At 40.3% G+C, this 21602-nt stretch overlaps 1 protein-coding gene across 6 annotated transcripts in view; it reads right to left on the minus strand.

Moving 5' to 3' along the window:
* Nucleotides 1-21602, minus strand: part of NPAS3 (neuronal PAS domain protein 3) — a 616070-nt gene that overhangs the window by 592354 nt on the left and 2114 nt on the right. The window contains exon 1 of one of the 6 annotated variants that reach the window (XM_066998072.1): nucleotides 19634-20196. The exons of 3 other annotated variants lie outside the window; for them this stretch is intronic. In XM_066998072.1, coding sequence (XP_066854173.1) covers nucleotides 19634-19683 — 50 coding nt within the window. In that variant the 5' untranslated portion in view covers nucleotides 19684-20196. Of the gene's footprint in view, nucleotides 1-19633; nucleotides 20197-21602 lie in introns of those variants that run through there. 2 more of the 6 variants (XM_066998073.1, XM_066998074.1) reach the window with 2 other exon arrangements.

The following is a 21602-nucleotide window of genomic DNA, read 5'->3' on the forward strand; positions in this document are numbered from 1 at the left end:
CTAAGCATTCACAATTCTGTGGGTTTAAAGCTGCTGGCCCTATGCATAGTTGAGATTTTCTCTTGATTAAATACTCAAATCTCATCTTCCAGAATCCAGTGCTTTATACTAAAAAAAAAAAAAAAAAGTTTGTTAGAAAAAAAAAAAGTTTTTAAGAGCTCTCCAGGGGCAATAAATTTCAAGTTTGACATAATTCGAAACACTGTTAAAATGTATCTGTCAATATTTGATCTTAAAACAATCTCATTAAGAGAGGTATATCTCTGGTATTATTACAAGGCACTTTTTAAATATCTGTTTAGTGCTTTATGAAGTGGTTACTGCAGTTCCATTGTAATGATGAATCTATTGTTTCCACAGAAAAAGTTTCCTGCAATTTGATAGCTTCCATGTATTTTAAATACTATAAAGAAATTTCAGTATTCTCTAAATATAGACCAAGATTTAAAAAACACTTATTCTATTATTAAAGGCTTCAGTTTAACAAGCCCTGTGCCATTGTATGCAGCTACCATCTCATAGTTTCCAATAGGAAGTGCAAAGATCAACAACTCACAGTATATGCAAAGATTTTATTATTATTACTTATTATTATTATTAAATTAAGCGTACCTCCTCTGTCCAATCTTTCCAAGTTGAACAAGAACAAAGAATAAATCTTCACCATCACTAATACGTGACTAAAGTAATCAATAGGAAGGAAGGAAGGAAGGAAGGAAGGAGGGAGGGAGGGAGGGAGGGAGGAAAAGAGAATCTGTTCACACCAGGTGTCTAAACAGGTGAAACTACATTTCATTTTAGTTCACTCTATTGTGAAATAATTTCAAAAATTTTGCAAATGAATTCAAAATAGTATTATATTGCATGTTGCACTGCACAATATACTTCTACTTGCAAACAGGGAGTTGGGTCTACAACGGAAACCTGTAAGAGAGTTCAGGATTCTCCTGCCAATTTAAAAGTCATGAAAAGCATGAACTCATAAAAAGCATGAAATCATACCAATTTTCTTTTCTTTTTACAGGTGTTTATTACAGCTTTTGATTATAGTACATTTTACTTTCCAAAATGAAAAGTATCATCTATAAACCACCAAATGCCGGACACCATTGAACATTCAAGGCTTGGTCTCCCATTTACGCTCTGTTCTGCCACTGCTCCCTAGTGTAACCTCTGGTCAGCCACTTACACTTTCTTCTGTCCAACTGTCTTGATGGATAAACTGGCAGTACTTTACGAATACAGGTTTCCATTTCTTTACAAATGAATACTTTTGTGATAAAATATGGAAAATCCTGTCTTGCCTCCTGTCTTCACCTTCATTAACGAGAGAGCTTAGAGTAGACAATATCTGGACAGCAATCAAGTTCATCAAATCATTCAACAGGCATACAGCCTTGTCTTTGTCCATGTCTAGGATTCCGTAAGAACAGGGACGACACTAAGTAGATCCCCACGCTAGTCACTTAACGTGTCCAGTCTTGTCACATAAAGAAATATGCACACAATGTTTCAGCCATATATGACTCTGTCATGACACAATGGATGTATTTTGCTTATGGGATCAGGAGGAGAAGTGAGAATTGTCCACACCATACACAGTCCTGAATAATTCCAGCTGGAGGCTAAAAAGGTTTCCAGACAAAAAACTGCCCCACTGACTAACCTGCCTTTCTTCTCTTCTGCAAATTGAAAGACCTTCCTTTTCTTCTACTCAACCCAGTCATCAGGTTAGAGGAATAAATTTTCAGTACCTGTGATCTGGTCCTTCTAGAAAATGTTGGACAGCTCTACAAAACTGTGTAAAACTCCATAATTCTTCCACTTAGAAGGTAACTCTTCCCCTCAAAGATTCCCTTTGGGATCCTCTTCTCCACAAATGAAGCCCAATCCCTTAGTAAACTTTACCTCTTCTTCATGAAGACACTTCCTTATTCACAAAGGTCAGCTTGACCTGGGAACTTTTCTTTCTTTCTTTTCAGACCTCCCACACACAAGCACAGTGCTTCAACTGTAAGGACAGAAACAAGCGCAAGCATGCAAGCTTGTGTTATGACATGTTTTATTCCAAACACTAAAATCATGAATGCAGATCACCACCTTATTATATGCGTAGTGGTCTTTCATGTTCTGCAGCCAGTGTAATCCTTTATGATCCATTTGAAGAACAAAATGCCAACCTTATAAAATGTTTGAGACTCTGATGCCCATTTGAGCAGCAAGCATTTCTTCAGCAGCTTGCTGCTCCCACAGAACACGGATTTCTTTTCTTGTCATAATACTGTTTCCAGGTCAATAACAGGCATCAACATGAGCTGCAACACTGGTTGAAAAATCAGGCTTTGAAGTGCAGGATCTCTTTTTAAATGTCCGGAAGCAGTTGTTAAAAATTATTCATCCACTCCACTTTATTTTGTGCATTTCTACACTGCCAATGTTATGTAAAACATTCCTTCACCATGAAGGGAAATTTTAATATTTAATCCTATTTTTTCCATTCTTGAAGCATCCCATATCTCTTGGAGACGCATCAGACATAGCTAACCCAAATGCCACAAGCTGCAACTTTCATGAATTTTTTGAAGTTATTTGCAGTTTTCTCTTACGTACATTTCTAATGGAAGTAAAACATTTCTTCCTGTTATTAATTGTCCATTTTCAGCTTCTCCTTTATGAATACCTAGTGGGCCTCTGAAAAAATCTAACTGATGTCAAATGACCTATCACCTACAATATAGAACTGACTTTCTTGGGTTTTTTGTTTGTTTGTTTTGTTTTGTTTTGTTTGTTTGTTTTACGGAATGCCTATGGATATACATGTACTAACTATAAAAAAAAATCTGAAATGGCAGGAGACCTGTTGATGCTCAAGGCATGGTTTATGAACAGTTTTTAAAAATGCAGAAACTTATTTCAGTCTGAACCTGCAATGCTACTGAATGTCTGTAGCATGCTACCATTACCTGTCCACAATGTAAAGTATAAGAGGAATAAACAGAATTCTGCAGTTCCCAAAACAGCTTTGTTTAATGTTGGGCATAAAACAAGGATCCTGATTAGTAACTTCCAACTTCCATGGATTTCTCCCTTCCAGAATAGGCTCATTATAATGTGGACTGTGCCACAGCCATAATCTTCATACATATGATGTTTCCCAGCATTTTAAAAGAATCAGATTCAATCTTTCTGCCGTAGATGTTCACTTCCACTGTTTCATTGCAGGTGAATTTCTATCACTTGTACTCAACATACAATCCTTGAATCATGATATTCAGTATCAAAAATAACAAACCTGATCACAGCTGAAGATTGAGCATCTGCTGTACTATATCTTTTAATCAAGGTTAATTCTGCCATCAAAAATCACTGCTGCTACTGGCCCACCCTTAACATTTTTGTCACAAATCTCACATTCAAATTGAGTATATTCTACTAAAATCCATAAAATTGGTGTTTCCTACTGAGTGACCAATAGGAAACAGTTTTAGAGGTAGTCTACTCCATAAGAAACAACAGATCTCCAGTCTGTAGTGGACCTCATCAGTGGGTAGTACCCTCGCGGCACAAAAGGCCAACTGGCTACGGATCTATGTTAACTAGACCGTACACAGCAGGTGGAATTATATTTTTTCCTCTCTTTCCAGCACTTGTGAGACTGCCCTGGGAGTACTGTGTCCAGTTTGGGGCTCTCTACTACAAGAAATACAGGGGCATACTGGAGTGAGCTACTGCAGAAAACCACCAAGATACTTAAGAGGACTGCAGTACATAATGCACCAGGAGAGGCTGAGAGAAGTGGGCTTATTCAGCCTTAACAACAGTGGGTGAAGAAGAGATCTCATTTCTGTCCACAGCTATCTAATGTGACATCACAAAGAAAATGGAGCCAAAGGTGTAGAGAGATAAGGCAAAGACAGGAAGATACTTTTAAATATTAAGAAAATCTTTTTTGCCATGAGATGGTCAGACACTACAAGTTGGTCAGGGACACTGTTGAATCCCTTTCCTTGGAGATATTCAAAACCTGGCCAGACACAGTCCTGGACAACCTGCTCTACCTGACCCTGCCTGAGCAAGTTCTCCAGACCAACACTCTGATGAGGCTCTTTTAGATATTCTGTGCATGGAGGCAGTAATTTTTAAAATCAAAACTACTGTTTGGAAAAAGTTACAAGGGATTTCATTTTATTAAACTGATACTGCATTATTCCGTCAGCTTTACAGGCACATTGCCCTTGCCCAGCTCCACTCAGCCTTCTTTCACTTGTAAGGGCTAATTCAGTGAGCCACATCCCACCACTACGGGTTTAGTCAGTCATGTTCTGCTAGTATGCAAGCTTACATGTTTAGGAAAATAATTGATCAGTTCTATTTCTAAAACTGGCATAAATAAAGTAATTCTATGAGAACTGATATTATAGACCTTTGACAAAATTTGCTTAGTCATATCAACATGAGAGAAAAATACACGAAGGAGCACTGTCATTACGTTCTGACACATCTCATACCCATTTATGAAATATGCCACAAATAATACTAGCCAAAACTACTTAGCTGATGCCTTTTTCTTCAATGATTTCCTAAGTAAGAGGAACACCAAAAAGACTCACCAGAGCTTCCAGAAACATCCTACACAACAACATAAGAACAAGTTTACTGTGTCAGAATCATATTTCCCATATCCCAGCTGCAAGGAACAATATTTAAAAAAAAAAAAAAAAGTGATATTCTGTCCAAGATCCCACATTCTCCCATTCTCCAATCATTTTCAGTGCAGGCATTTCCTCAAATAGATGAATTTCTGTGTTCAGTAACATTTAGTAGATTTCTAGGTATTAATTTGTCCTGTCTCCTCTGAAATTCAGAAAAGCTTTTCACATTTCAACACACTTAAGACATCATTTTTGCTTACAGGCGCTCAGAATCCCAGGTCAACCAAGCACACAGAAAAGTAAAGATTTGTAATATATGATTTTTTTTATTATCATTAACAAAAATATTCAGATTAACAGCAGTAACTGTAGTATTAACACAGATAACCAAGGTAACCAATAGGTAACCAAGTGACAAAGAACAAAACCCTAGCACTAGATATCTTACAGTGCAAGTATCAGATAAGATAAGGGACAGGAAACTATTTAGAACCAATAAGGCAAGGACAGCTAGCAGCACAAGCAATGATATCTTGTTACAAATAGCTTGATGCTCCCATACTTTTGTAGGCATCTCAGGTAAAGAACATCTTGGGAGGAGAGATGAACTAATGAACCAAATAAAAAAGTTTAGTTATAAAGGAGTCCTGGACCAAGCATAAGGGGTGGCACGAAAACATGTATTTGCAAATGTAGTAAGCAGGGCTGGTCTTGTAACTTGAAGGATAAGGTCAACAAATAGAAATAGTAACTAAGATAGAGCTGGGTGAAGAAGGAAGGTCTTGATATTTATGGCAAGTTGCTAATATTTGATGCAGCCACCAGAGCCAGTGGAGATATACAGAGACATGGTTAGAGTGACAGTCTGTCACTCTGAAAGTGAACTCTGTAAAAGGACTCCAGACAGATAGGGCTGTAAAAAGAATAATCCTCATTGGTAGTAAGGATGAGCATTTAACTGAAGAGTAGGCAAGAAAACACATACAGCAGGGATGTCAGGCAGAAAAACCCTGCCAGGCACGGATGTTGTCTGAATGCAAGGAACCTTAAGAACAAACCAGAACAGTTATACCAGGCCAGTAAAAATATACAGCACCGACAGAGTGTTCCTTTCCCTGATATCCCACATCGGCATCCAGCCATCAGCTGTGGAAGAACTTCCTGAAGTAGAGTTGCCTCAACACCGTCATGTTAATAGCCACTCAAAGAAATAACAGAGTAACGCCCAATCCATTTTTAAACCTGTTTACATTTTGATCTCTAAAGCATCCTTAGGCAAGGAATTCTGCCATTTAATGTACATTATGGGAGAAAACGGAAAAAAAAGAAGAGAGAGAGGGAGCAACTTCTCTTATATGTTTTAACTGTTTCCTGAGAACTTTACAGGATGTTTCCTTGTTCTTATTATATTAGAGTTAATTAATGATTGTTCCCTGATTGCCTTCTTCAGGCCTTGCATGATATTATAGACCACTTACCTCATTTATCTTTTTTCCAAGATGGTGTATCCTAGTTTATTTGACTTCTCTTCTGACAAAACTCCTTCCACATATCTTATCAGTCTTAATGGCCTTACCTTGAACTACAGTATTTTTTTGAAATAATTCTGAATTGAACAAAAGTACACACAATACATTGACTGCACACCCTGTGGATTTATAGATTGGCATAATTATACCAGTGTTTATGATTTCTGTTTCTTTTTCTATTTCTTCCCCACCAATTTGAAATAAATATTCTATTTACCTATTCAATTGTTGCTAAGCTATGAGGGAGAGGTGTGCATCAGTGAGACTGCCAAATCATGTGCTTGTCCTATGAGACAATATGGCCGTGTTATCTCAAAAAGTAGATGGAGGGCTTCGAAAAAGAACTTCAGGAGATCTGTTTTGACTATGAAAATCTAAGCTAGGAAATAAAGGAGGAGATGACAGAGAAGTGAGGCTATGCTTTCACTGAGATAGAAATGCCTTAGGCCTGTGAATCATCTGCAAAGAGATGATACTTTAATTGTGCTTCCACATAAGATTATGCAAAGATGAAGAGCAGAATGAGGGAAAAGAATGGGGGCGGCTGAGAGACAACACGTTACAGAACTCCCACTTGAAGCTGGGTGGAGAATGAGAAAGATTCTCCAAAGGATGCACTGAAGTGATTAAAACATTGAAAGGCAGCAGAAAGATGACATTAGTCGAGAAGTCACAGGGCAAAAAGAACAGGAACGTGGTCAACTTTTTCAAATCTGGTTGACAGGTTGAGAGGATCAAAGCTTAATATTGAAAGTGGAATTCACTCAATGATTTGGAAGTCAATATCTTGTATGGGAGACATTCTCAGAAGCAATACTGCAATCACTCCTCTTAGTTGCATACACCTCTGCTCACTCTATGTACTTGACATTTTTGTTTGGTTCTGCTTCAGCAGCATAGGACCACTGTACATTACTAAGCAGCCTTACTCTTATCACTGCATTTATCGGGATTTTTTGTATAGCAACTAAATTTGCCTTATACAGCCTTCTGAGCAGAAGCTAAACAGACTGAGGTAGTATGAATCCTAACTGGAACTGAGTACCACACAACATTACAAAACAGCTCCTGCCTGTAGCAGGAACTGTGCTGCAAGTAGAAGGATGGCCCCACTGCTATGGATCTGCAGCTCTTTTTCCTCACCCATCCCCAGATCAGTTAACCAGGTTAGCCACCTTCTGTTAAGCTTCATCTCACCATGGATGGTAATTACCGGAAAATGTAATTATTGCAGTTTATCACCATGAGTTCTCTCCAAAGAATCTGTCCATGAAGTAGGACAGCCTAGGCAAAAATTAGTCTTTAAAAAAATTTTGGATCCTCACATTTTTCTCTATTTTGCATTCTCATCTTCCATGAAAATTGTTGTATAAATGTGCTACAGATCGCAAAACAGACAAAATGAGTAAGAAACTCTATAAACTGATCTCTTTTCCAATGATTACACATGCATACACACATACTTGCACACACTCCTATATATCAATAACTTCTGAAAACACAAATGTAAATGAAATATTAATCTTCCAAGCATTCCACTTTCTCGTTGCACATGAAAGGAAGAAAAGAAAAGAAAAGAAAAGAAAAGAAAAGAAAAGAAAAGAAAAGAAAAGAAAAGAAAAGAAAAGAAAAGAAAAGAAAAGAAAAGAAAAGAAAAGAAAAGAAAAGAAAAGAAAAGAAAAGAAAAGAAAAGAAAAGAAAAGAAAAGAAAAGAAAAGAAAAGAAAAGAAAAGAAAAGAAAAGAAAAGAAAAGAAAAGAAAAGAAAAGAAAAGAAAAGAAAAGAAAAGAAAAGAAAAGAAAAGAAAAGAAAAGAAAAGAAAAGAAAAGAAAAGAAAAGAAAAGAAAAGAAAAGAAAAGAAAAGAAAAGAAAAGAAAAGAAAAGCATTCTTAACTAATATAATAACTTCAGTTATTAACAATCCCTTAGAAAATAGATAAATTAATTATAATTAGCTCCCACTTGGATAATTTTGCATATAGCATTTATATGAGGGAACTGGTAAAAAAAAAAAAGGCAAAATCAACACATACATTTTCTTAAATAAAGAACTTGCATAAAACAAAGTCAGGCACTCAGTTCCTCTTTCATTCCATATGATACACAGCTGCGTCAATCCCATCAGGAAACAGGCAACAGGAAATTCTTAACATTCTGAAGAGAAATCTAAAGATGTGTCTCATCACCCGTCCTCCTAAAAGTGCTTTTCAATTGTCTAAAAGACATTTACACCAGTTCTAAAATTAATTACTTTACTGAGCTTTTTAGCAGCTACGGGCCTCATTAAGTAGCTAACAAGGAGTCACAAACATATATTTTTGTAAGTTGCCTTCACTTTTTCATTTCCTCCATCCCAAAATATAAATCAATATGGAGAGGTTGACACCTATGGACAAAATCAAAGCCAAGTACCTCAGCTATTGGAAAATATTCCTTCATAATGTGCTGCTCCTGTGTTATTTGTGTTTCTAACTATAGCTCTTGCATATATAATTCCATTATACTTTTATAAATCACCGTTTTGAAAAATGCTTTTGAACCATTAATATATTTTCCTGGTTAAAATTCTTTGAGATGTTCTTAACAAGAGTCTCAGATAATGAATTTGGGCAAACTCTGGAACAGTCTTTACAGTATTATCATTCTCATTAATTTTCAGAACTACCCACTGTGTTGAGATGATTGTCATGGGCCTAAGACTTCAATTTGGCTAAATATTTTTGCATATATTTCAACATATAAGTAACTAACAGATGTTTAAAATGTTAAGTTCACATTCTAGAAATAGTTAAATGTTTACTGTAATATCATAATTTGGTTTTGCACTCATTTTTATTTTGCTGCTTCTATCTTTAAACACTCCTTTACTGTCCTGGTTGGCTGTAGACAAAATGCTTTAAAATGACTTCACAAGGAAATAAAACATACTCGATTTAGTAAATACAGCTGTGCTTTTAAAGAGAAAAAAAAAAAAAAAAACACTTAACAGTACCACAAATGAAAAACAAAGAAATGAAAAGAAAACACTTAATGCTAGAAATGTTACTTTTACCTAAGGTCCAGATATCATGTAAACCATTTTAAATTGTTTGCATAATAAAAGCTTTTAAATTCATAGTTTGTATTCACTTTAGAAACCTAATATGTTCTGCTGTCTTACATCATTACCAGAAGGCTGTATTACATGAAAAAAAAAAATTACTTTAAAAATGTTAATACGCAGCATATACAGTATCTTACTTAAGTCCAGATTATTCTTTTTTCTCTGCTTTTTTTTGTTATCTTTGAAGACTGCTTCTGTTTCCATTGTTTCATCCTTAACCATTCACATATCAGAGCAATAAGTATTTCATTACTGGTTTATCTGTCCAGAGGCTTGAGAAGCAGTAACAATTAACCCTCCCTTCACAGTGATTGATACAGGCTTTGCTTTCAATTTGTTCCACTACACAGATCATGAAATTCTGAATGCGATCATCCTTATTGACCTACACTTTCAAACACACGGCTACAATGAGATGAAAGTAATTATTAAAAGGAACACAGGACTACTCAATGCTGAAACAAAGTCTTGAAAAATCTTTTGGATGACCTTCTCATAAAACTGGCATTATTTGATGTGAAATAAAATGATGGATTTGCTTCATAATCTGGAAATATTAAATTTAAATCTCATCAAGGTACGATATCATTATATCATGTAAGCTCAGCTCTAATGTCGTATCAGTTCATATCTGACGTGATAAACACTGACTTCAACAGGAGTGATCATGGTAGGATCAGGCCCTATATATTTTAAAAGTTCTTCCATCAGCTTTATTTTACAACAGCACTGTTTGAAATACAGTGTTAAAAATGACAAGGTTGTAATTACTCTTCTACGATAGTCTGTTTCAAAAAGGCACAGTTTCTTTTTAAGAACCTGGACTTCTTGAGGCACCTAATGTAAATAAGTACACAGGAAATTCAGACTGCTAAGGAAAAATGAAAAACTCAAGTCAGATTTCCATCATCGACTGAGATGAACCAAACCCTATACGCCACTGCTGGAGACTTACTGCAGTGGAAAACAAGTGTTTTTCATAAACTCCTGAAAAATAACCCCACCAAAATATTAATTTCTTGTAATTGATACAGTTTTGAAAAATGTAGAAGGGTTGGTGGGTGAATGGTAATGACAGAACTGTTTAAAATATGGGTTGCAGTCAAAGAAAATCAGGGCAGAAAACTGTGCAGAAGGATGTTCTTACAGGCCCGAGGCTCTAATCACAAAACAGAGTGATGGAGATGAACCAATACTGCATGGATTAGCAATGAATTATTTTGAACTATAATCATGTGCCAGCACAAAGGGGAGGTAAAAACTAGCCATTACTCACAAGCTGATCTGCAGATAAGAAGAAAAAAAAAAAGTAAAAAGAGGAAAAAATTTATATGCTAAACCGAGTCAGGAGAATAATGAAAATCTAAAATGTTGTTACACTTCAAGTAACATTCTATTTAATGTCTTTCGTGTACTGTATAATATTGAGTATTTACACAATACAATCTGTAAGATGCTGGGGCTAAAGCGGGGTTAAATCAGACAACTCTTCTGTAAATTAGCACTGGATAATATGCGTTGAAAAACATCCTAATAGAAGAGCTAGTTTTAAAATAACACACATTGGTACTAATTTCTCCCACCGTAAAGCTGCAGGAAATACATATATATGTTCATACAGAGAGATAGGTAAAGATATATGCAAATGTGTATATGCACATGCACACTTATGTATACATATGCATATATAATGAGGGATTTAATTTCCATTAGTCCATTTGAAAGCAAAGCACCACCATCTTAAGATTCAACGTTAGTTTTCCCACTTGGGGAAAAAAATAAAAAATGTTAGAACTAATTTTGTGAGAAAAGAAAAATCAAAACTGCTATCCACAAAGATTCCTGAGATTCTTATGAACAGACTGTTTAAATGAAGAGCACTTTAATCAGTAGAGGAATCCTCACGTTTCTAATGTCTTGCTGTGCATTCTGCAGGTTATAGTAGCAGCTGGTAGAGGTCATATATCTTTTGTGAGCATCCCAAAAAGGCTCACTGCCAGACTGTTAAATTATGAATAAGCAATGAACAAAAGAATGCAGATACGGTGGTGACAAGATAATCCAAGCAAATTTATCTATGACAAATTTCACAGGATTAACAAATTACATTTACACAGAACAATAAAAATGTGCAAAAAAAATGATGAGCCTACTTTTCCCTCACAGCATTAGAAGAAAAAAAATCGCCATTCCAATGCATGTATTTACATTTAACTTTATCTAAAGTAAGACATTTATAGCATGCTGAAGACAATCAACTAGCATTATTTCCTTTCAAGCAAATACACATACTGTGTCTATCTAACATATAACATATGCCTACACTTTACAGTATATGTGTATACAAGTCAGTGGAATATTTTTAAAGTTTTCCTCACAAGTAGTAACAAGCAGAACAAATATACAGTAATTCTAATTTTGCTTTTCAGGTGAATATTCTAATATTCTCTATCAGACAGAAGACACTTTTCCCTAGCCAATTTGTTCTTTTTTCCTATTTGAACCAAACAAATATTGTAATACATGGTAATTACTACAATAAAAAATAAGTAATGAACAGGATTTAAATACTTCTTTGCAATAGTATTGCAAAACCATTAAGCAAAATTTTTAAAAAAAAAAAAGGTCATCACTCCAAAATGTTTCCTACATGATGAAAGAATCTAAATAATGAATGTTCCTAAAGATGCCCATTCAGTATGTCAAATCATTCAGGGGAGAAAAAGAGGGAATCTGCAGTGTTTGCTACATCCTACAGACTGCTACTCCAATCTTGATAAGTGATACAAAAAAAAAAAAAAAAAAAAACAGCTCTCAGAAAGCACGGAATAACAGTTTCCAAATCACAAATCCATATAAAGGCATTTTTCTTTCTGTTAACAAAGTTATAAAAGGAAAGACGGCACCTCTTAGATTCAAAATCTGAGTGCAAGTAGAGTGACTAATAAAAGGAGTAGCATATATATGTCTGAAAGATCTGGAATCTGCTGTATCTTCTCTATCACTCCTCTCCTGTGAAGTCTGTATTTTCTGTCACCTCCATTTATTTCTTGTTGTTTGTTAACCTAAAGCAGTTGTTTAGTAAAAATAGATCTTGGATAAAAATGGGCCTTCTCAAATCGTATATATCATTTACGTATCAAATGTATGTTCTTGTTACACAGCACTCCCTACAAACAGGAAACCTCACTATTAAGGAGAACATCCAATTAATTAAGATACTTTAGTAAACTACTTGGATCCTTCAAACACTGCTACTTGAGTACCATTTATCTAGCTCATTCAGCCATTAAAAAAAATTACTGTAGTTTTGATTTTCGCCAAGAAATACAAGTTTTGTTGTACATCTGAGTAGCAGCTCAGAAAGAATGAATAAATAAAGCAGCCCAATGCATTTGTTTCTCTTTTTATGTTCATCTTCTATTTGTTACCGACCAAGAGAAAACGGTTGTTTTTTGTTGTTGTTGTTTGGGTGTTTTTTTACAATGTAAATTTTTTTGAGAACCTCCTGTCCATACTATTAGTAATTTATGCAAAGGGAAACCAAACATGCCAATCCTACAGCTGACTATACTCAGACAAATAAAATCAACTACATTTTTTGCAGCTGTGAAGGTTGAAGGATAAGTACCCCTGGCAGCTATTCTCTTTTTAAAAGACTTTTTCCCCCTTTTTAATCCTGCTGCCAGCACTGTACAGATTCAGTCACTCAGTTCTTTCTGTTGACCTCAACCTTGACCTGTGAAGACTGCCCACTTACATTTTTTTCCCACAAAGTAACATATTCTGCCTCCCATCATCTCTGGGAAAAGACAGCTTTCTAACAAGCATTCTTCTCAAATTTGGTATGTCACACTTTAGCTAAATGAATTACAGCCTTGGAAGGACAATTCTGAGCCACCTAAATCGTATAAGCCTAGGCTGTGAGTAAACCAACCATAAATGTGAATATGCACATGACTTTCAGACATGAAACATCAGCAAAAGAAAAACAGATGATGCCCCCCTCCCCCAGACAAAATAGAAATGTATCAGGTCTGTGCCTAAATTCAAGCAAAACTATACCCTTTAGGATTTAATCCAAACTGACTGTTCAAAGACTATTCATTACTCAATAAAATTCAGTTTAAAACAATGTATTGTGTAATGAAGCTTGTTCTAAATGCCTTTTAGAGACAAAATTCCCAGGCAAGTATTTAAAAGGGGGCTTATAGGATTTAGGTGCCCATATTTCACTGAAATGCAGTATGTGTTAGATGCCTAAATCCAATAGACTCTTCAGAAAATCCAAGCTCCAGGGACATAATTGTAGATTACATACATACATATTATTCAGACCACATCCCGTAAGTTCACTATATACATATGTAAACCTAAGATGCCTGCAGGTAATGGTACAGCACTTTTCCACTTAAATTATTTAACGTAAGTGTTGAACTTCTATTATATATCAAGCTAACAGCTAATTTTAAGTTGCAATCAAGCCATTCTCTGAAAGCACTTTATTTCAGTGGAGGTTTTGCCTGTAAAAGAAATGTAAATTCCTCTAACGAAGGCAGTGTAATCTTTGAATACGCAGTCAAAATGGGGGCTGGAATTTTATTCCTAGTACTAACATTGACATCTTCTGCCACTTCTGCTAGTTTTCAAAAATGTTTTGTAACTATCTCATCAGTAAAACATGTATAATAATGTTGACAGCCTTTTCTAAGCACACTAAGCTATATTTAAAAAAATAATAATCAACAAAAACAACAGCAAAAACAACATAGCTACAGAAATACTTAGCATTAACACTGAATTCTTCTTCAGCTGTTGTAATGACATCGGTGAGAAGTTCCCCGGAACAGACAAATGGCAAGAAATGGCCTAAGAGTGAAAGTCCAAAACACAAAACACACAAACTGTTGGGAAAATCACCTGCAACAAATCTTCAAAACTCCACTTTTGGTAATCCATTTCAAATCCTTGCTTACATATCACTCGTTCTATAATGTGACTGACTCTTGCCTGCACGCAAGATACATAACTCTCAGTATCGGGCTGCAGCAGACTGAGATCAGAATCTCCTTGAGGACTGTTCCATCTTTACTTGAGAATCTCAGGACTTTCATGTTTTATAATAATACACAGATGCTAAGTCCAATCCTCCTCCCACTAAAGTATGCTAAAGCTTGTCATTGTCGTCTCACTGAGAATAAATTCATATCTATTGAATTATATAGTAAAAATACTTTTATCCTTACTTGTGATTCCCTGGAGTATACTTTAATTATATGGATAATTTCATTTGGGACTTTTTAAAGATTAAGGTACAACTTGAACTCAATATTTTCCCAAAACAGGGTCCAGTTCTGCCAAGTTACAGACACAAATACTATCCCACCCTTACCGTACCTTCTTTGTCCTGTGTAATAGTCTACTATAGAATACAAAATTAATGAATATTTTTACTACTCAGAATCCTGTTCAAATCAATGGCACAACACTCCTATTCATTGACTACGACTTTGTGTATTGCAAAACTACTGCTCGAGCTAGTCACAAAACAATGCTCTAGTCATATAAGACACGGCAGCAACCATTTTATTCTTACTATAGTACATCTTCTTATGCAGCAAAATGCAATGTTATTACAAATTATCCTTGCTATGCAAAGTCCTATTAAACAAAAAGTCACACACCTCATTCGCACTAATGGGACTTTGTATATTAAAAATTACATGCAGTAGGCTTGTAAATATTACACAGAAAGAAATTGAAAAAGATGCAATTATTATGAAATAAAATTTCAAAACATTTCCTCTTATGGCCATAAATCTTTGGCAGCCTCTTTCAAAAACGAAAACAAAAAGGCAAACATTAAGCATAAACAAACAAACAAAACAAAACAAATGATTGGGGGGGAAATGAAAAGTTATGGCTATGTACCTTGACATTAAAATATAAAAACAAATTTCCAGGCTGACACCCCACAGAACAAGTTCGCTTAATTCATTTTAAAATAACGTGACTAATGCTGAAATCTCATCTCACATGAGGTGCTTTTACACCTGCAAGAGTTTCCACTGACAATAATACAAAATGAATCCAATAGACTGACTGAACGTAAGGTTCACTCACATGAGATGAGATTTCAGGAAATGTCTCATAACATTAAACTTAACAACAACAACAACAACAACAAAAATGATGCTAAATTAAAATTCTGCCACTTTTGTGAAAGGGCTTCATCTTACTGACCTCACTAGGAGCAGAATCAATCCCAAAATTTTTATGAAATGATAAGAGTTAATTTTCATGTTCAGTATCAGCTATTTGAAATTCTTATCTTAGAATACATTTTCCAGTAAAGAAGGTATCATTATAAAGATAGTTTTATGAAAAAAAAAATATTTATTTAAACTATTTGTATTTTTTAGTAAGAATGCTGATGAACCTAATGCCTCAAACGTCAATTTTTCAACAACTGTTTTACATCACTCTCGCAGTAAAATTCCCATCTGGGCTGGCAACTTGTGTGCCAAGTTTCAAACAAACGTGATTTGAAACTGCCAATATGTTAGAGTCTGAAACTCCAGTGAGACATTAATAAAAGGAGACGGATGTTGACAATATATCCTGATGTTCTCTATAAAATACCTACAGTTCTGGGTGCTGGATTAATCTGTTATTGTAACTCTCTAATTATTTAAAATGTATTAATAATATAGGATTACAATACAGTATCCCTATAATGGTATAAAACAAGCTAACTAGATATAACTTGTAAGAAAAAAAAAAACCACAGTTGTGCTGTAAAGAATGCAGAAACAGAGCTGCAGACAAAACCTTGTTATTCGGAATCCCATTAGTTACTGAAAATATGTAATATAACTTTTGTTGATCAATACTCTCATGTAAGCTCTAAATAATGTATGATTCCAGTGGAGAAAAATGCAGCAAATCAAATATGGTGGGAGAATGTTTCAAATTATGAAGAGTAGTATGACTGCTAATCCATAAATCAGAAATAGGAAAGATTGTTGTAATGTGGGAGGGCTCTATTTAATAAAGGTCATTATAACTCCTGGCTCTAGAGCTATAAGATCTAATATCCTCTCTGGTAGCTCTATGATATGCCCATGCATTACTGTTCTTGTTGACAGTCTGTTGCCTTGGAAATATTTCATTATTTCAGTTTTTCCATTTGTAGACCCTTGGCCTTGTGATATGAAGGCCACCCTATTTCATATTTTCGATTATCATTTAAGCAATCTTCTGGAGCTATTTATATAAAAGCAAGTGTTAGACAATGCATATCATCATTTATCACTGCTATGTTTAAGCTCATGCTCTAGAAAGAAATGCCAAAATAAAGGTTTTTTTTTTCTCTTTCACTTTAAACCAATAGCACTCTGATATTATGATATGCTTTACAAATCAATGCTGGCATATCATATGCATGACACTTCTGTCTATTTAATTTTCTTGGTTATATATCCACACAATTGAAAAACCCTAAACTCCTACTGTAACTGTAAAATTTGCTAACACTCATAGTTTAAAAGAAAATCAAATTATGTGTGCAACTTCTCAAACATCCTTTCAAAAATCTAAACAGGTGGAAAAGTTTCAAAACAATTCAAGTGCCTACTTGCATCAAAGACTACCACCTTTTATATTTGTTTTGTAATTATTAACCTCTTGCTGGAAAACAATAACACCGTCTACCTAAATATTGTCAAAATGAAGACTAAACAAAGACCGTACGCAAAGTTCACTCATGGGATTCTTCATCTTGAGAACTAGTTTATTGAAGTAGCAACTAAGAAAAGAGCCTGCAAAACCCCTTAAGTAACTTATATGTGCCTGCGTTTCAAGTGGCTTGACATGTACAGCTGAAAGGATGTGTACAAAACAGCTAAAATAAACAGTTACACGGAAGACTTCGGGAGCACGTTGCAGAATTTTAAAGAAAAAGAACTCGAGGGCCTGTTTATTGAAGCATTGCTGTATCTTTTCAGTAACTTTTTAAGAGAACATGTAGATTGACATTATTTCTGATACAAAAGATGTCGTCAACTCGCACGTGCGATATTTATGCCTAAACTATTCAGAGCATCATAAAGAACGGTAAGAAAGTGAACCCTAGGGGCAAAAGGCAACTGCTTGGACACTAGGCCAAGTTTGGGGCTATTAGAGTTCTAGGAATTTAGACTACTTTTTTTTCCCCTGAAATGATTACTCCTCCCACTCCCTACAGGGAAAAACTACTCCGATCCAACCTTTAAAATGACAGCATCAGAGCTGAACAAGAAGATGCTATTAAAGGGCATTAAATTAAATACAGTATATCCTCCTACAACTTCAATCAGAATTTCAGACCAAGTGTTATTTAGTTCAGCTCTCAAGTGGAGCAGAATAACAAATCGCGCACTTTGATTTACCTTCTCCGAATGCCAAATGGAGACAGGTGATAAAGAAAGCACTCATGCACAGGCTATGAAGTTTCCCCTAGAAATTAATTCTATCTTCAAGATTCCTATCTCAGAGAAATTCCCAAAATGGCACACAAATATGCTTCTGCTGGAGAGATTACTGAAGCTATCCTAGCAAATACACTTAGTACTAATATAGTGCTTTTCTCAGAAAGAAGACAGCGGAATTGTGTGTTGGGGGGGGGGGACGGGACTTACTGATACAAATTGTTTTCCCAACAAAGAACTCTACAGCAGAAAAGCCTGCCGCTATAAGTGTTATTAGCACAGTAGAAATGCCCCTGCAGCCCCTGAAACGGGGAGCTTTAAAAAAACATTTATAGTTGAAGATGAGAATCTCTAAGTTATTGACTGCCGAGAATGCACTGTTTTCCCATTACATGTATCTCCAAATTCGGCTACATATCAATAGAGCCTTGTCAAAGCGCAACAGTTAATACTAATGCAGCCAACACCACCGCACTAACACTTCAGTAGCGAATATGAGATGTACGTATTCCTGATACGGGGCAGCCCACTTCCTTGGGAAAAATAACATAGCTATCTAGACAAAATCTGTGGGGTTTGGAAGCTATCCTGGAAACGCTGAACATACTGAAAAAAGAATAATAATAAAATAAAATAAAAAATAATTTAAAAAAATAAGTTTGAAATTAAGATTAAAATGAACCCAGTCCCCTACACTTTATTTTTCGTTAAATGTTTTTCAGGCTTACTTGTGCTGTGAAGTATAAACTGAGCAACACACGATCCAGCTACTTTTAAAAGCTGTCTAAATGTTAATTTTCATTTTTACGACCAGCCAGGAACCTTCCTCACCCCTTACCCTCCAGCTCCCTTCTGGCGACGAAGGGGGAAAAGAAAGACGGGATAAAAAAATAAGAAATAGAAAGCCCACCCGACCCCCTCCGGCTGCTCTCCTTGTGGGCACGCATCTCCTGGCGGTGCAGCACCGGAGCTGCGAGGACTTTTGTAAGAACCACAAAGTAACATCACATGAACTTGTACTCCCGTTTCCTACCAGGCACTTCTAGAAAGATTCACTTTACTACAACAAATCCGCTACGGGCAATTCGTGTCAGCGGCGCCGCAGATTAATAGCGCGCGGTCTCCCCCCAACAAAAGTGCCCGGGGGCGGCCGGGGGGGGGGCGGCCGGAGCTCATGGGGGGGGTGGGGGGCAGCGCACCCCGCTCCCGTCCCCCGCCCCCCCGCCGGGCCCCGCACGCCGCCCCCCGCCCGCCCGCGCACCGGCTCCGCTCTGCCCGCCCCGGGGGGCGCCGGCACCCGCCCGGCGGCGGCGGCGGAGGGCAAACGGGGGGGTGGGGGGGGGAGCAGCTGGCAGCGAGCCCCCCCCCCCAAGCTCCGGCCTAGCCGCACTTGAACCGCACCGGCGGGGCCGCCCGGAGAGCCGGGCCTGGCGCGGCGCCCCGCCGCCCCCCCGCCGCCGCCGAGAGGGGGGGGAGCCCCGGGGGGGCCTCACGGCTCCGCGCACACACACACACAGACACACGCACACACACAGACACACGCACACACACAGACACACGCACACACACACACGCACGCCCGCCCGCTCGCCGTGCGGCTGCCGGAGCGGGGCTGCCCGCGCGGCTCGCCCTGTGTCCGTGTGTCTGTCTGTGTGCGTGTGCGTCCGTGTGTCGGCGCGTGTGCGCGGCGGCCGGCGGTACGCATCGGGGGGAACTCCCGGTGCCCGGCGGAGCGAGCGGCGGGGGCCGGCGGCAGGTCCCCCCACCCCGGCATGGCAGCCAGCCCGGCCCCGGCCCCGGCCCCGGCGCCGGCGGCACGGCGCGGCCCGGCGCTGCTGCGGCTGCTGCTGCTGCTGCAGGTTCAATAAAGAGAAAGTGTTACCGTTCTCGCCTGGAAGGATCCTGCTGAAAGCTTGGCTTGGTGGGCGCCATCTTCCTGCTTTTTTTTTTTTTTTTTTTTTTTTTCCTCCTCTCTCTCCCTTACTTTTCCCCCTCCTGATGTTGGTGTGTGTTGTGTGTCTAGCAGCAGCAGCGGCGGCAGCGATGGCCCCGGTTAGCCAGACAGGCTAAGGAAAAGTACTGAGGCCAAAGCATCGCGGGCTCCCGCTCCTCCGCGCGGTCCTGGTGCAGGTTGCTCGCTCGCTCGCTCGCTCGCTAGCGCTGCTGCAGCCGCTGCCGCCGTCCATAAGCCGAGGAGCGGAGGGAGCCGGGGCCCCGCCGGCCCCAGAGACATGCCCAGCGCAGGCAGCGGCGGCCGGCGGCGGCGGCGGCGGGGAGAGCGAGCCGCGGCGCAGCCCCGGCGGGCAGCCCGGCCGCTGGCATCGCCCGGCAGGTGCGGCACACACACACACACACACACGCGCACACACACACTCGCACACACACACACACACACACACACGCACACCCAGACACTCGCACACCCGCACGCCGCCGCTCGCACCCCCGCGGCCGCGGCCGGGCTCCGCGGGGCGCCGGGGCACGGGGCGAGCGGGGCGGGGGCTGGGGAGGGAAGGAGGGGAGTCAGGGCTCTCCGGGCTTGACCGCCGGGAAAGTATTTCTGGGCATTTTCCAGCTTGCTTCCCCGGCTCCGCTCCCACTCTGCGTGCAGCGGACGCAGGCTCCGCTGCCGGCGCAACAACGCCACTCAGTTGCAGTTTCGCACACTTTCCTCCGCCGGAGTCTGGGCTCCGGCGGCGAAGCGGGGCCGAGGCGGGCGGGAGGACGGGGGGGGGAGCTCCCCGCACAGCTCCGCGGGCGCGGAGACCCCGCGGGCTCACCCCGAGCGCGGCCGGGGCATCCCCGTGGGCTCCCGCGGGCCCGGGCGGTGGCGGTGCTCACACCGACGGGAGGGGGGGCGGCGGGTTGCCCCCGGGCCGGGCGGCAGCGGCTCCGGGCAGCCCCCTGCCAGCCCCCGAGCCCCCTCCGCGGCCGGGGTCGCCCATGGCGGGGCCGGGGGTGTGCCGGGGGGCTCGAGCCGATCGGCCGGGGAAGGGAGCAGGACTTGATGCACCGGACGTTATGAAACTAAGCCCGAAAGAAAGGAGCGGGGGAAAGAAACCGCTATCTCTTAATTGTCTCCTCCAGGACGTCGGGAAAAGCCGGGCGCGAGGAGCTTTGGGACGAGAAAGCGCTCCTCCGCGGAAAGCTTCCATCTCCAAGGTAACTTCGCGGCTCGTTCCGCCGCCGCCTTGGAAGGACAGCCTGCCGGGCCTCATCCTGCTCCCGGGGAAACCCGCCCGGGGGACGGGTCAGGCCGGCCCGTCGGGAGCATTTCTCCGCGACAAACCTTTCCGCCACACTGCCGGGGGGGGGGGTGGAAGAATAAAGAGGAGGGGGGGCTGAAGGGGAGGAGGGGACGGGAGCGCGCCTGCGAGCGGGGCAGAAGTTGCCGGAGCACCTGGAAGTTGGGTGCGCGCCGGCGGCCGGGGGGGCTCCTCCCGCAGCAGGCGGCCGGGCCCCCCTAACCCTGCGGGCCCCCCTAACCCTGCTCCCGGCGCTGCGCGGAGCCCCCCGGGAGGGAAGGAGGGAGGGGGGCACAGGGGGAAGCCCCCCGCCGCCGCCGCACGCCCCGCGTCCGCGCAGCCTCCGCCGCGCAGGTGCGCAGCCGCCGGGGGAAGCGGCGCGGGCGCAGCCGCGGCCGGGGCTCGCCTCGGGGGTGCGGGTGGAGGGCTGGCGAGAGGGGCGACCTGCAAAGTGCCACGTGCCGTTTCTGTCCGGCACGGGTCTCCTCGCCTCCAAAAAGAAGAAGGAGAAGAAGAAAAAAAAAAAAGTTAACAGGTGTCACCTCGCTTTTTTGCAGCCACTCAAGAAGGTGGCGGCGGCCGCTGTATTTTAAGCATTTACAGAAA

Source organism: Anser cygnoides, chromosome 5 (genome assembly GCF_040182565.1).
Source record: "Anser cygnoides isolate HZ-2024a breed goose chromosome 5, Taihu_goose_T2T_genome, whole genome shotgun sequence".
NCBI lineage: Eukaryota > Metazoa > Chordata > Aves > Anseriformes > Anatidae > Anser > Anser cygnoides.